This window comes from Neopsephotus bourkii, unplaced genomic scaffold (genome assembly GCF_033783945.1).
Source record: "Neopsephotus bourkii isolate Nb327-2 ecotype Australia unplaced genomic scaffold, CSIRO-AGI_Nbou_v1 NB_54, whole genome shotgun sequence".
NCBI classification, from domain to species: Eukaryota; Metazoa; Chordata; class Aves; order Psittaciformes; family Psittacidae; genus Neopsephotus; species Neopsephotus bourkii.
This window is the reverse complement of record NW_026900571.1, coordinates 184,523-198,453: the sequence shown is the minus strand read 5'-3', so window position 1 is coordinate 198,453 and position 13,931 is coordinate 184,523. Positions and strand designations below refer to the sequence as shown.

At 42.5% G+C, this 13,931-nt stretch overlaps 1 protein-coding gene across 7 annotated transcripts in view; it reads right to left on the bottom strand.

Annotated features, from left to right (window-relative positions):
* Positions 1-13,931, bottom strand: part of LNX1 (ligand of numb-protein X 1) — a 173,948-nt gene that overhangs the window by 20,072 nt on the left and 139,945 nt on the right. For 5 of the 7 annotated variants that reach the window (XM_061352450.1, XM_061352460.1, XM_061352469.1 and 2 more), the window contains 4 exons: positions 12,133-12,288; positions 6,534-6,689; positions 3,433-3,635; positions 355-726 (listed from right to left, as the gene is read on the bottom strand). In XM_061352450.1, coding sequence (XP_061208434.1) covers positions 355-726; positions 3,433-3,635; positions 6,534-6,689; positions 12,133-12,288 — 887 coding nt within the window. The remainder of the gene's footprint in view (positions 1-354; positions 727-3,432; positions 3,636-6,533; positions 6,690-12,132; positions 12,289-13,931) is intronic. The other 2 variants (XM_061352487.1, XM_061352505.1) reach the window with 1 other exon arrangement.

Here is a 13,931-nt window from a genome sequence, read left to right as displayed (position 1 = left end):
AGCGAGGAGCCAGCTTGACCCAGAGCTTCCAAGGTGCAGGCTGGTCTGCCTTTTGGCAGATGTAATCACTCTTTGGAAATGCACAGAAGGCATGGAAGTTTGATCTGTGCATTACAAAGCCTGGTGGTAACATGCATCGCTGCAAGAGTCCATGCCCATATTCACCCTAGTACTGACAAGCGAAACCAAGGAGCTTTTAGAGATTTAAATTCCCACCTGTGCTTGACACATCTCCTTTCCCCACACAAATACACACACACCAAGCTTGGCCCCTCCTCTGCAACGGACAGGACAAATCACACTGCTGGGTTCCTGCAAAGTTCAGAAACTGGGGTCAAGATGGTGGTGACAAACCTGTATCAGCTGGGCTGCGCTCTCTGGACTGCCGTACCGATGGTCGTGCCCATTGATGGCCAGCACCCTGTCATTCTCCTGAAGGTGTCCATCACGGGCAGCCACGCCGCCTTCCAGCAAGTTGAAAATAAATACCCCTGGCTCATCGGCCCTGCGGACCAGCTTTATTCCCAGCTGCTCATCCGGACTGCTTTTGTTTAGCACAACATGGAAACTGTCATCCCTATTGCAGTGAGCATCAAGGGAAAGTCCACTGTTCCGGCACCGGTACCTCTGCTCTCGGAGCACCGTCAGTCGGAGCACATGGCAGGGTCGCTTCAGGATTGACAGGGCATAGTTGTGAGGCACATTTTTGATGTCCATGCCATTCACCTGGAAGACAGAAGCTTAAATCAGCAGCAGAAAGACCGTCTAATTTGAATTGGCACTGGAGAAGGCAGCTCTATTTACACAGATGTCTTCATGCAAAGTGACGTGTGCTATTTCAAACTGTGTCACGCAGGAGGCCAAGTTTGCGGTGCAGAACACTCTTCCCCCCAAGGAAAGGACGCGCTGTACAGACACTTTCTGCCTGTTTTTTCCCCTTTCTTCCTGATAGTCTCCAGACATACATGTTATTTTTCAGCTTTATTATTGCTCCTTCCCAAGCTCCAATATCCTTTCATATATCTTAGTTTTATTCCACTAGCTTCTGATTTCAGATAGCCTTGCCAGCCTTTCCTTTCACTCCCACCACTTCCCTGCTGTTTCTCTTCCTCATTATCTCCCAGCTGTTCTAGGTACAGTAAAAAGTGTTCCCAGCTAACGAATCTCTAATTAAAATGATTAAAAGATTCTCAAGAAGAAGTTTAAATGCCCTGCATTTTTGCTAGCAATTATGCTGATTTGCCACACCAGAGAATTGGGCTTTTTGTGTTTCTTAGTGTTTTCTAATAAGATTTATCTCGTATGGCAGTAAAACTGCATAACTGCCACTTCTTTAATTTGGGTGGGGAAAAGAAAGATTTAAAGGAAGAGCTTCCAGTCAATCCTGTCATGCCCATATGTGTAAGAGTGACTAGGCATTGCGCTTTATCAGTGATAAATGAAAACCATTTGCAAGGTTGTCATTCATTGCTGACTGGAAAACCCGAATCAGACAAGTTATTTCCATGTAGTTTTACATTGCACAGGTTGAACCACTTAAATATTAACAAACCTCTCCAAAGTGCAACAGAAATGTTCTCCAGCATGGACAAAAGCATTCAGCTGGTGTTTGCTTTTGCAGACTGCCTGCTTGGGCATGACGGGGCTGTCCCTGCTGCAGTATGATGGGGAGACTGCACCCCTAGAGACACAGCTCAACCACTTTTAAGTTACCAGCTTGGGTACTGCAAATAGCATGACCTGCAGCAGCATGGGGCTGGAATTGCTAGGAATCCTTCCTAAATCGGTGGGCAGCCAGCCACAGCCAGGGAGAGCTTTGCCAAGCCCCTCCACGCTGCAACCACAGCTTCCCACTGCAGTTTGGATGTGCCCTGCGGGAACAGTTTTGCCTGAGTGATGCCATTAACTGTGCAGCTCCGTGCTGGCACCAGGACAAAAAGCCTCCCCAGAACACATGACTGGGTGACACTCATCCATCCAGCTACCCCCTGGAACACTATTCTTAGGTATGTTTAAACAGTGCCAGAGCAAAGTATGCCCACATCATGATCATGAAAAATCCCTTTGGCCATGGTCTGTCAGACATAAAACAGAATGCATGTCACAACCCTGGTGTCCCCCAAGTGCCCTCAGCTACCACTGCGGTCACCAAAAGCTAGGAAAGCATGATGGCTTACAGGTGGTGCTCTGAACTTCAAAGGATGGTATCCTCAATAATTACATACATGGAACATGCTGTAGAAGTCAGTAGGGCTGGGAGAACTACCCATTAACCCTACCAGCCAGGCATGCCAGAGCAGGCAGAAAGACGGGCATCCAGAGTCCCACCTGGAAGGTGACCCTGAGATACAGATGCCAGACCTTCCAGTCCACCCTATTTCCAGCTCCTGCAGCCTTACCCCAGCTAATGCCACACGGGTTAGCCTTGGTACCAGCACAAGTTTACCCGTGGGCCATGTCCAAGTGTTCACCTGTAATTTGGAAAGCCTGTGCTGAGCTCTTTGCAGTCTCTAGCCACACCGTCACCAAAATTTGAGCTATCTGATCTAAGCTGCTTGAGGTATATCTGGGTGAGCTGCAGCTGTACCTCTGGTTTACGATCTGAATATACCTGTGCATTCCAACTACACAAGATCAAAGCAAGAAAAGGAACTAGTATTTTCTGTTATCAATCTTTTCTTCTAAGGACTGAAGCATTAATATAATTTTGCATCCTTGCAGAGCTTCAAGTCACTGGAGCAGCTGAGAGTGCAGTTCCCATTCAGAAGCTATTGCTGAAGCAACCACTCATAAGAAACAAGATTTTTAACCATCTAGCCTAATTCTCGTTCACCTGCTGTATATTTCTACAGAAAGAGGAGCAGAAGTATCATCCAACAGCTAATGCCTGAATGCTGCTCAAGTTTTATCTTAGGGATTTCACCTGTGGCTGCTGGTGGAGCAACACTCTCAAACTAGATCTGGCAGTGTCTCACACTGCAGTGCTCAACGCATCATACAGAGGAGGCTTAAATAGCTTAACCCCAATCAGGCTCCTGTCACCTATCCTGGTGTAAGTGGGATGTAAGGCAATGGAAACCTCACTAACTATGATTTAAGCCCACAGTTCAGTAGAACCAAACTGGGCAAAAAGCCCAGCCTCTGCTTTCAGAAAAAATCTTCTGCATCATTGGGTCAGAAATGCCAGCAGTCTATTGTGCTACATTGCACTTTGGAGCTACCATGTTTGGTTAGAGATCAGAGAGACCTGGCAGTGAATGGGGAAAAAAAAACCAAATCTATGAGCCTCAAAACCTGTTGAAATGAATGAAATCATCACAGCAGGCAGAGGTGCTGAAAGTTTTTCTGCATGCGTTATTCTATCCACACAAACAAGTCACATCTCAGGATTGACTTACAGCATCTTATTCTTGTACCTCCACAGTACTGTACCTTTAATATCATGTCTCCAGGCAGCAATCTTCCATCTCTGGCAATTACCCCATCTCGATAAATATGCTGTATAATAATGTGAACCAAAGGAGTCTCACTGCCTCCCACAATCCTAATGGCCAGGTTTTCATGGGGATCGGTACGGTTGATCTTAATGCAGGTAATTTCCCCATCTGGAATCAGATGATACAACCTGGGAAAACCTGGAAATGCACATTTCAAGGTATTTATTTGACATCACAGCTTTGGTTTGTTAAAACATGTACTGCACAACTTCAATCACCTGCCTGTTATCCAAACTAGGTTGTATGCATGGATGTGACTTATACTAAGTGGGGAGGAAAGGACACATATCCTTGCTGAGTGGACTTGAAGGGATCTTCTTTTAATTAACACATTCAGACTTCCTTCTCCCCCTCTTACCTCCCCCAAACACAGCCCTAAATCTCTGATTTCAAATGAAATGTACTTTAAAAGAGTTACGTGTGCTGATGTTTTAAGGGAACAAAATACATTTTTAGTCACCAGAGACCATTTTTGGTGCTGAGGGCTGGGTGATTGACTCGTGACATCCAAGGAAGCATTTTCTTTAGCTTCAGCTAATAGAAAGGTTAAAGTTTCTCAGGCAAACCAAAGCACACAGCAGTTTCCCCCTAAGTGAGAGAAAGCTTTTGAATTTTTAGTGTGCAGGTCCAATCCAGCACTCATATGAAAAACCTGCAAGTCAAAAATATTAAGTGCTAATATTTTTTCAGTACCTATTTTAGAAGCAAAAGCACAGTGACTGTTACTGAATAGTGGTGAAGTGTTACATTAAAATTAACAGAGCAGTATCCAAGAGAGAAGAAATATTTTCTACCACAGAATTAGTGGACAATAAACCGGCAAGACACCAAAACCTCTGGGAAGAGAGCAAACAGAAAGAAAGAACAGGGAAAAGTATTAAGAAACACAGTGTTGCATCCCTTACCACTTCTTTGACCATATGTTCCTCGGGGCGGGGAGCTGTCTTCTTCCACGTCTGTAAAAAGCACCTACCGGTAGCACAGACTTCGACTTTGTGGTTTTACACAGAGTTGACAGCCAATAAAAGTCTATCTAGCCATCTACATAGCCTTCATATACTCATATCCAAGTATTCATTTAGTTTATACTCTTGTAGTAGCAGTTTCTGTGCTAATATGAGTTTACTCCAGTTTTGCACACAACTTCAATGTCTCAGGAATGGAAGGTCCTTTATTTTCCCTGTACTCCCCTATTATCTGAACACTATTTGCCCAACTTGTAACTTGTGCAGTTCTCTCTACCCTGAAGGGTGGATTCACTCCATCTAAATCCAGGCCTTTAAGCTAAATGCATAATTTAAAGATCTACTTTTTCTCTTCCGTTATTGCACATGGGCTTCCAAAGGGAGCAATACCCACTTCACCGCTAAATCGTCCCTGGACGTGATGAACTCTCTCCACTGCTGTGTTAGAAGGAAGAGGCAATTAACTCTGGCATCTCAGTGGGGTGCTTAGAGTCAGATGATTCAAGTACTGCTCAAAAATCACCAGAGGCCTGATCTCTACAGCAGAGTAAGTGTGTACATTTTACACTCTCAATGTGGCTATAAGGATATTTCTATGTAAAATTGCAAATGATAATCTGGATCCCCAGATCTAATCTGCACAGAAACAACATAAGTAAATATCTCTGTATATTATGAGTACTACCAAAGCAGTCCTATAGTGGAAATAATTCAATTTCCCATTGCATGATTCACCTCATGTTGTACCAAACTGTCCTTTTTGACTCAAGCACTCATTCTCCCATACTTCATTCTGAAAACTTTTCTAAAGGAATTACCCAGTCATATTTCTTGACCATGGAGAACTGTGGACTGAACAAGCTATTGACACTCTCGTATTACTTTAGTATGTGATTATCCCAGGGCAAAATGGGAGCAATGTGTCAGTGAACAAGATCTTTATAGAAGTTCCTTTGCATCTTGAACAATGCCTTAACTGGTTTATTAAGTCTTGCAGTGGCACTTGGCTGACTTTCAATATGACTTTAAGCAGATTCATTTAGAAGATTTTTTTAATCCTCAATTTCTTTCCAAAGTGTGCATTCTACAACAGAACAAATCTTCCCAAGAGATTTTTCTTGTCAGTCTGCAAGTCACTAAGGTTTCTCTTCATAGCAGATGTACTGTTTCACCTCTTGTCTTTATTTGATTTTTTTACCAAATATAGCATCATAGAATCATAGAACAGTTAAGGTTGGAAAGGATCTTAAGATCATCAAGTTCCAAGCCCCCTGTCATGGGCAGGGACACCTCACCCTTAAAACCATGTCACCCAATGCTCTGTCCAACCTGGCCTTGAACACTGCCAGGGATGGAGCTAACTATTCTATGATTCTGTGATTCACAACTTCCTTGGGCAACCCATTCCAGTGCCTCACCACCTTTGTAGTGAATATAATTAATAAATTATACCATTTTCTCCTCAGATGGGCCAAGCAACCAGAACAACTCCATGATCCCTTAATTTCTGTTCTCTTCATTAAGGACTTGCCTCTTGTTTCATCCCAGAAACATACATAGATATTTCTATTACCAACAACTTAAACTGTCATAAGTGAAAGGCCAATATCTATTTTGATAAACTAAGTTTGACAAACTAAAGGTATAAAATACATAAATACATATATTTTTTAATAAGAAAATTCACAATCACTTTTTCACCAGTCTGCATACATTGTGTGCAGATTGGTCAAAACCTACCAAGCCTGTTTCAAGATGAAGCCATGTCTGGAAATCAGTGTCTTTAACTTGAATTTTTCTAAGGTGTACACCATACCCAGAAAAGGAAGACCCTGTTTTAGCACCTGGTTGCATACAGTGAATGGTTGCATACAACGAATGGTTGCATACAACAGCCAAATTTAAGGGACTTCAACTGGGTTGAAGGCCTGTACCATTCACATATACACAGCCTGTTGTGAGGCTGGAGCATCAGTTTGCACAGACCCATTTCCCTTATCCTTTTGGTTAGAATTCTCCATTCTCTTTGATTAGGTTTTCCAGTGCAGGAAAACCCAGGAGTATTGCATACCTTTCTTTACCATTTTATATTTCCAGTCCTTAAATATCGAAGAGCTGCTGAATTTAGAAAGAAGTAAGCTTTCTGTCTTGTTTTTGGTGGTTCTTGCAGGTATTTCCACAGAGTGTTGTGGTTTTGTCACCGGGGGTTGTATGGAGCATTCTGAATCTGTCAATATAATAAAATGTCATCTGCATTCAGAAAGTTTGTGTGTGCTTTCCCTCAAGCAGTATTTTATTTATATTAGTGTGCAATTTTATTGCTATTTTCACACATCCCGTTACAGTAACAAGTAACTTTAGAGAGACCAGCTTTACAAAGTAAACTCTGTATGTCTTGTATGATGTAGGACACTGATAGCTCATTAATGTAGTGTCCCTGAGATTGTAATACCAAATGTTAAGTATGCTTAATATTTTATCCCCCCAGTTTATAACACTTAATAGTAGTGCTCCTTCAGTGCTCAGGTTTCAGCTGACTTCTCTGTGCACCATGTTTCTTCTGACATTGCTGCCATCAGGATAACTTCTGCCTTCATTCCCAGTATCCAGTGTGACAAAGCACTGTGTAATGTTTGCTATGACTCTTGAGTCCAGAATCAAAGGTCACTATAAACAAAACTTGGCGTCTCATATTGCAAGTCCTTATTTAGATCAGAAGGTTTGACTGATGTGAGGTGCCAGACACAAATAAAGCCATCAGCAGGGACATACTCATGCTTCCGAGCACCTGGTCACCAGAATTTAAATGGATCTTGTGTAACCTATTCTTGGAAAAGTCTTGTGTTTGTGGCTTTGTTCTGCGACTCTTACTTCCCCATTGATTTTCACTTAGCATTTCATTCTCCCAGTGGTTTGCCATCATTTTGATTTAACGCCTTCCATTAATTCTGCAGGGATGCTGGTCCTATGCAGGGGCAATGCCAGCTCTAATGTCTCTTCTGGTTTCTGAACATGCATCTCACCAAAGTAGTCCCAGAATAACTAAAATGTTGAATGTGTCTCAAAAAAGTTGTGGCTATGAGTCTGCAGTGGAGGAAATGCTACAGAGCAAATCTTTCTCTTCTGGAAATTGCCTGGCTCATCATCCCACAGCAGAGTGCTTTGAACCAGGCCTGTAAGATTTCCAACAGCTGTTTTGGGAAATTGGAACTGCAACTGAATTAAATCCGAGGAAAACAGGAACAGCACAGGATCCCTGCAGGGTGCAGCTTTCCTGAGACAAAATTTGGTTGGGCTCTGCTGTCTTGTGCTGGGGCTTGATATGCCACTTTCTTTCCTGCATACAGAGAACCTAAAGGCCACGAAATGGTTGATACCTAGAGCCATCTGTGTGTCACTTACTTTCTTTCCATTTATGTACCTTTCTCAGACATTGAAGTATTTATCTATTATACGTATATACATACAAACATATAAAAATACAACAACGCTCAGACTGAACAGTAGGGGTGAGATACACCCATACAACAGAAGAGTCTGTTCTGTGGTCCTGCCAGGGCTGCCTTGGCCTTGACTGCTGCAAAGCAGTAACAGATGGTAGAACTGCACCCACCATGAGACTAAGAAGAATGAATTTGACTTTGAACAATATCTGACATCCTCAAGCAATCACAGATTCAATTTATTTTACAATGGCTTGACTGCAGGATGGAACTGATGAACACTTTTGAAAACCAGTAGCACAGCTCCCTTGTACTGTAAAACTGTACAGAGATTTTTGCAATTCCATTCTCAAATTCTTCCTCCTCGAGCATCAGCTGGTTTATAACTTGTATTTGTAGATTGGTTTGGGTAAAGAGTATGTATCTTTCTAGTCTTTCTTGGAAGCGAGTTTAGAGAGTGATACCAAACTAAGACCACTGTGATACAAACAGGCATAGCAACGCTGGAGCAGTCTTTGCTTGGAGATAGTCTATCATTTAGTAGATTGTCAAGGTCATTTACACTAGTAGATCCAGTCAGAAGATATTACGTCTTAAATGCATTAGTGCCGGGAGGATGTCTCTGTCACCTTCCCTCATGTCTCAGAATGAAACCATCTCTTTTAAACTTTCCTAACTTCTACTTCAGATGTAGAACGCTATTTCTAGTTCTAAATGTTATTACAGAGATAACTCTCAGGTAGATAGTGCAAGCTTGGGTGCTGCACTACAAGCAAATACTTTGCATGGGTTATTTACAAAAATTACCAAATTATTAAAATGAGAAAATCTTAACACTTCCTTCACCAAAACACTTTCTCTTCAGTGTTTGCACTTTCCATTCTCTAAGATTTTCCTCATTTTGGAGATTGACCAGTTCTCTGCTGAAAGTGTCACCAAAGCTTTTAAACAGAGGAACAAAGAAAGACAGAATCATTTAAATTCAAAATGGGTGTATATGACATTGTTTAAACAATCAAAACATAGGGTCTAAACAGAAATCATGAAGTCCTCTTCACAATGCAGGACTGCTACCAACTCCAGGTATAAGTTAGCATTAGACTGTAACAATTTCTCCTCTGTAATGATAACAGAAGCACATTTGCCATTATACATCTTAGTTTTCTGCTTCTCTGAGGAGCAAAGGAGCCTTCCATAACCAGTACTGCATTCAACTTCAAGTTAAGCAGAATCAGGAATATTTGAATAATGTTTTAATCCCACATCAGGAATGATTATTTTGTCATGGACCCTCACAGTCACACTGCAGCCGAGAACTGGCCCAACAGACATATCAACTTCAGATTAAAGGCACTTCAGATTAAAGGCACCTGCATACTCTTCAGTGGGCAAATAGCTAATTTGACATCAGTACTGCTGATGCTGAGAGCCAATACATAGGTATACAGCATGGTTTCATTCTCAGAGCTCCTTTGACCAAAATATAGGCAAAGCAGATTAAACAGTGACATTTGAGCTAAGATAAGGAAATTCGGAAAACTGGGGACATATGGACTATCATACATTGAGCTTTGCCAGATGAACTGACAGCTCCTATATCAAGAAGAGGTTATCAGCAAGAACGGGTTATTTCACTTGGTGCCCGTTGTGAAGCTGGCACAATCTCAGCTTTATTCTGCTCATGCACTGATTGAGCCTGGGAAGCAAAGGAGCCACAAGAGAGGTGCTGAGGTGCCATCTGATCTGGAGCAATGAAGCATGGCTGAGATGTGCTCTCAGGTGGTCTCAGACATGAACCTGTGAAACCTGGGGCAAGGCTGCAGCAGCTTTCACACCGGGTGTGAGGATCTCCAAGACCAGGGACCATCACCCACAGAAGCACTGCCATTCTCAGGAGAGCAGAGTGGCAGTGGGGAGACAGACACTTGAGTCTTCCTTTCTACAGTAGGTTTGGACCAGACCTTTATTGAGCACAGGACAGAGCACTCTGCAGTTATCCCTAGAGTCTGACCAGCATCTCAGTTGGACCAAGAGTCCAACTGCAGACTGCTCAGAACACCTGTGGATTTAAAAATATATAGAAAAGAAAACAGACAGAACCAAAGAAGGAAACAAGCTTCCAGCTGACAGGATGATGATAACTGCTACAGAAAGAAATATATTCATTTCCTTCTCCAACACAAAGGAACAGAGAACCTTCGAGATGCCATTACACAAAGCACCTGTTGCAAAGGACTGAGTAGAGATCTTTGTTAAAGTACTGGTATTGCTGTGAGTTACTTGCATGCATTTTTTAAAGACCAAATACTAGAACTGTGTAATCAAAATACGTTCTTTGCTGATGTAATTAATACAGTAATTCAGGAACACAGCTTCTGTGATCTCATACGTAAGAATAACTGCTCATTAAGTAATTACATGCCTACCTGGTTTTTCCAGTGCAATACAATATATTTGGAAGTGTACAGGCATTCTTGGTGCTGAGAAATAAAACCACAAGCGGAGTCAAGGAGAGAATGAGAATCTTGACACTGTCACTCGGGCCCTGGAGTGACTGCCACTTCAGGGCTCCATTGTATGTCCCTTAACATATGACAACAGTGTTTTGCATTCTACTGGAAATGTAAAGGTCAGTGCCATATTCACTCCTCCTTCTGTTAAGATCTGGATTGCACTGGGTTACTGGGTAGATAGTGTTGGCATCCAAATCATCCATGCACTCTGGACGTGAAGCCAAGCTTTCCGTGGAACTCATGTAATCTATAAACCTAGGTGAAAAGTGCTCATGAAAATGTCTATGCCCCTGAAGAGGCCCTTCTGTATTCTGAAGAGGTGTCTTTTGTAAAGTATGAACTTGAGGCATGCAGGATTTCACTCCAGCTTAGGATGGGCAAACATTTGCTTACAATGAATTGGCGTTGTAAGTAAGTGAATGAGAAACGTATTTTTCTGCTCAAAGAGAGCTGTAGACAACTTATTTGAAAATTTTTACTTGAGGAAGAATGATAAAATATTTGGGACAGTAAAGTTATTAATTAATTATTTAAAACAATGATGTTTCCAGGCCAAGGGGCATATTCACATCATTTTTATAGGAAAAGTTCACAGTTTTGAATTATCAGGTTTTATTGTGACTACATCAACAAGTGTGTGGGCTAGGAGAGCGAGTACCAAGAACACAACAATGTAGTAAACCTTTCCTGAAGAAAGAAGCAAACAAAGCAGAAATATTGAACACTGTTCTCTGATGCACCACTTCAAGAATAATGATGCCTAAACACAGCATTTGGCAGCCTTCTGTCTTTGCTTATTTTGCATAGGTTTCAATGACAGCTTGAAATACAGAGTAAAAGGAAGCTGGATATTTTGTTTTCTTAAAGCCCTTACTCTGGGCATTTGATCTGGGAAGAGACGTGAGGTGCTGAGCACTTCACGCAATGGAATTATAAACTCAGTGAAGTCCTTGATTAAGACAATGATTCCCACTGTATCATCACTTCCTCTTGACGAATGAATGCTAATGTTGGCTTCATAATTATGGTCCAAAGCAATTAGTAACATTTGCTGATTGCTTTGAGAATGCCAAATGGTGCGTTACTGCTTGCCAGATCCCTCATCCTGACATATGTCAAACAAACCTGTCTCTCCCCCATGTTTAAGAGCAAACCTCATCACCTGCCTGGCTGAGGTAATACAAGTCTGTCACCCAGGATCCCACAGAAGTGCTGGAATAATTACAGTCCTTTGCACTTTCATACCCTCCGCTCACTGGGAATTTCCAGTGCTTCATAAACATTAACCAAAAACTCATGAGTTTCCTATAATGTATGATTGCTGTGATCCGTTTACTTTAGGAGGACAAACACATGCTGATGGAGCCTCTTGAACAAAATGACAGAGAAAATCAATGACAGCTCCAGTAATAGATCCCAGACGCCCAGATCCCACATCCCACATGATAGATACTGGGCTGACTGCAGCATGCAGGTTGTTTCCAGAACAGACCTACGTGAGGTCTTACAAACCCCAGTAGCATTCTTGCCTGCCAGTCAGTAACAGCTTTTTTAACAACAATATAAGGAAAGAGTAACTTTTCTTTTCTATTTAATCATGAGCAGCCCCCTACATGAAAGGCATGTCAGTCACAGACATTCAGTTCCCATGTGGCTAGGGTCCCCTACCTACCTACCTATTTTGAGTGTTAACACAAGGAGAACAAAGCATTACCTTCCTCTCCAGCAGCAGAGTTTCCAACAGCCTCCCTTTCCCGGTCAGCCTGGTTGGAAACAGCGCTTCCACTTTTTGTCCTCCGAAGAACACTGAATGCCTTGTTTATTTTTTTAAAAGATCTGCTTCTGATAGTGGAGCGTTCAAAGTGTCGAGCTGCAACGGCAGGAAAATCAGATCAACACAGCTCAGCAGCTCTGGGCTAGAACCACTTCATTCCTGCAGCCACCGCCATACGACTGGGCATAAGATCAACAGCAAGGCTGTCAGCACATCACCTTTGCACCTTGACTCCAGCTGATACTCCAAGGTTGCACCCACTTGCATCTGGGTACAATTATCCTACCTCTGTCACACACCCTGGCACTGTCACCTTCCCTGTCAGTTTTTTACCAGCCACATACAAAAATTTCCTGTGACTGTGGTAGCCTGGGAGAGAATAATGCTCAGTCAAGGCAGAACCAGCAACAAACCTGTGAAAAACGTCTGTAGATGGGAGAAGCTCTTTCCAAACTCTATAAGCTCAGAAAGAAAAAAAAAATAAAAACAAAACCCAAAATGCTGGAAGTTGTTAAAATTCTTCTTGGAAAAAAACCCCAACCAAACCACCCAAACCCCACACTACTGCCTCAAACCCTGCAATGCTTTCAAGGGGGAGCCAACAATATTGCCAGCAATAGCCAGCAATTTCATGTCAGAGATTCGGGAATTATCAGGTGGGATAGACCAGCTATGTCACATTTTAATCTGTGTCAGGCAGTACAAAAAAAGGTCATAACACTTTCAAAGAATGTTACTCTTTTTTCCATCCTGCTGAGGATATCTTCGTGGCTGTTCTGCCTCTTCAAGCTCTGTGTGCTAGCCAAACCTTGTAATCTAATAATAAAACATCCCCTCAAACCAGACTGCGGCCTCTAAACTCACCAAAACTAGTGGGATTTAATTTAATTCTGGTGTTCTCTTCTCTCTTCTCGCCCCCTCCCTTTCCTTGTCTCTGTAAACCCATGCACACAAGATGATGCTGCTGCTCATTTTCTAGTCTTTCTTCAGCCCTTCATCCATTGTCCCAGATGCAACTGGTGCAACGCAAAATTCATCTCAGGCTATTCATTTGGACTATTCATTTTGGCTGTTCATTTTGGCTTCAGAGGCCTCAAATACAAGCTCTGAACTCACTGCTAATGATTTCAAGTCTGCCTTTGGCCAGGCCATGTTTTTCAAATATGATACTCATCAGAGCTGGGTGCAGTGTTGTAGGGTAAAGAAGGATCAAGGCAAGGTTTCCTGGCGCAATTTGTCCTTCATTGCGATTGTTTCAGCAGGACCAGCTCCTCCAAGCTGCACCTCCCTGGGAAGCTAGCAAATATCCCCTAAGCTGCCAAGGCACTTCCTAAGGTTTGTTTTCCCAAAAATTCCTGGCAACTGCCAAGCACAGTTCACTGCAGGCTTTGGGATAGGTGCCCATGGCACAGTCTAATGGGGATTACTTGGGCCACCATATTTTGGTGAAGCTATTACACAGCTACACCATCTCCCCAGAGTGTCACACATGCCATTTACTCTTGAACTGATCTGACTTGCCTAAATAATCTTTCTTATGCCCTGTGGTTTGCATGTGTGCAGCTAGTCTATCTTCAGCTTGCTGCTGCCCCTGGCCAAGCGAATTTGGTTTTCACCTCAGAACTATTGGGCCACTGCCTGTGCAATTTGATAATCCATGTAAAATTAAAGCTTTCACACTCCCTTTTTGTTTTAAAGCCTCCAACAACATATGTTTCACAGAAGACAAATGCTGAAAG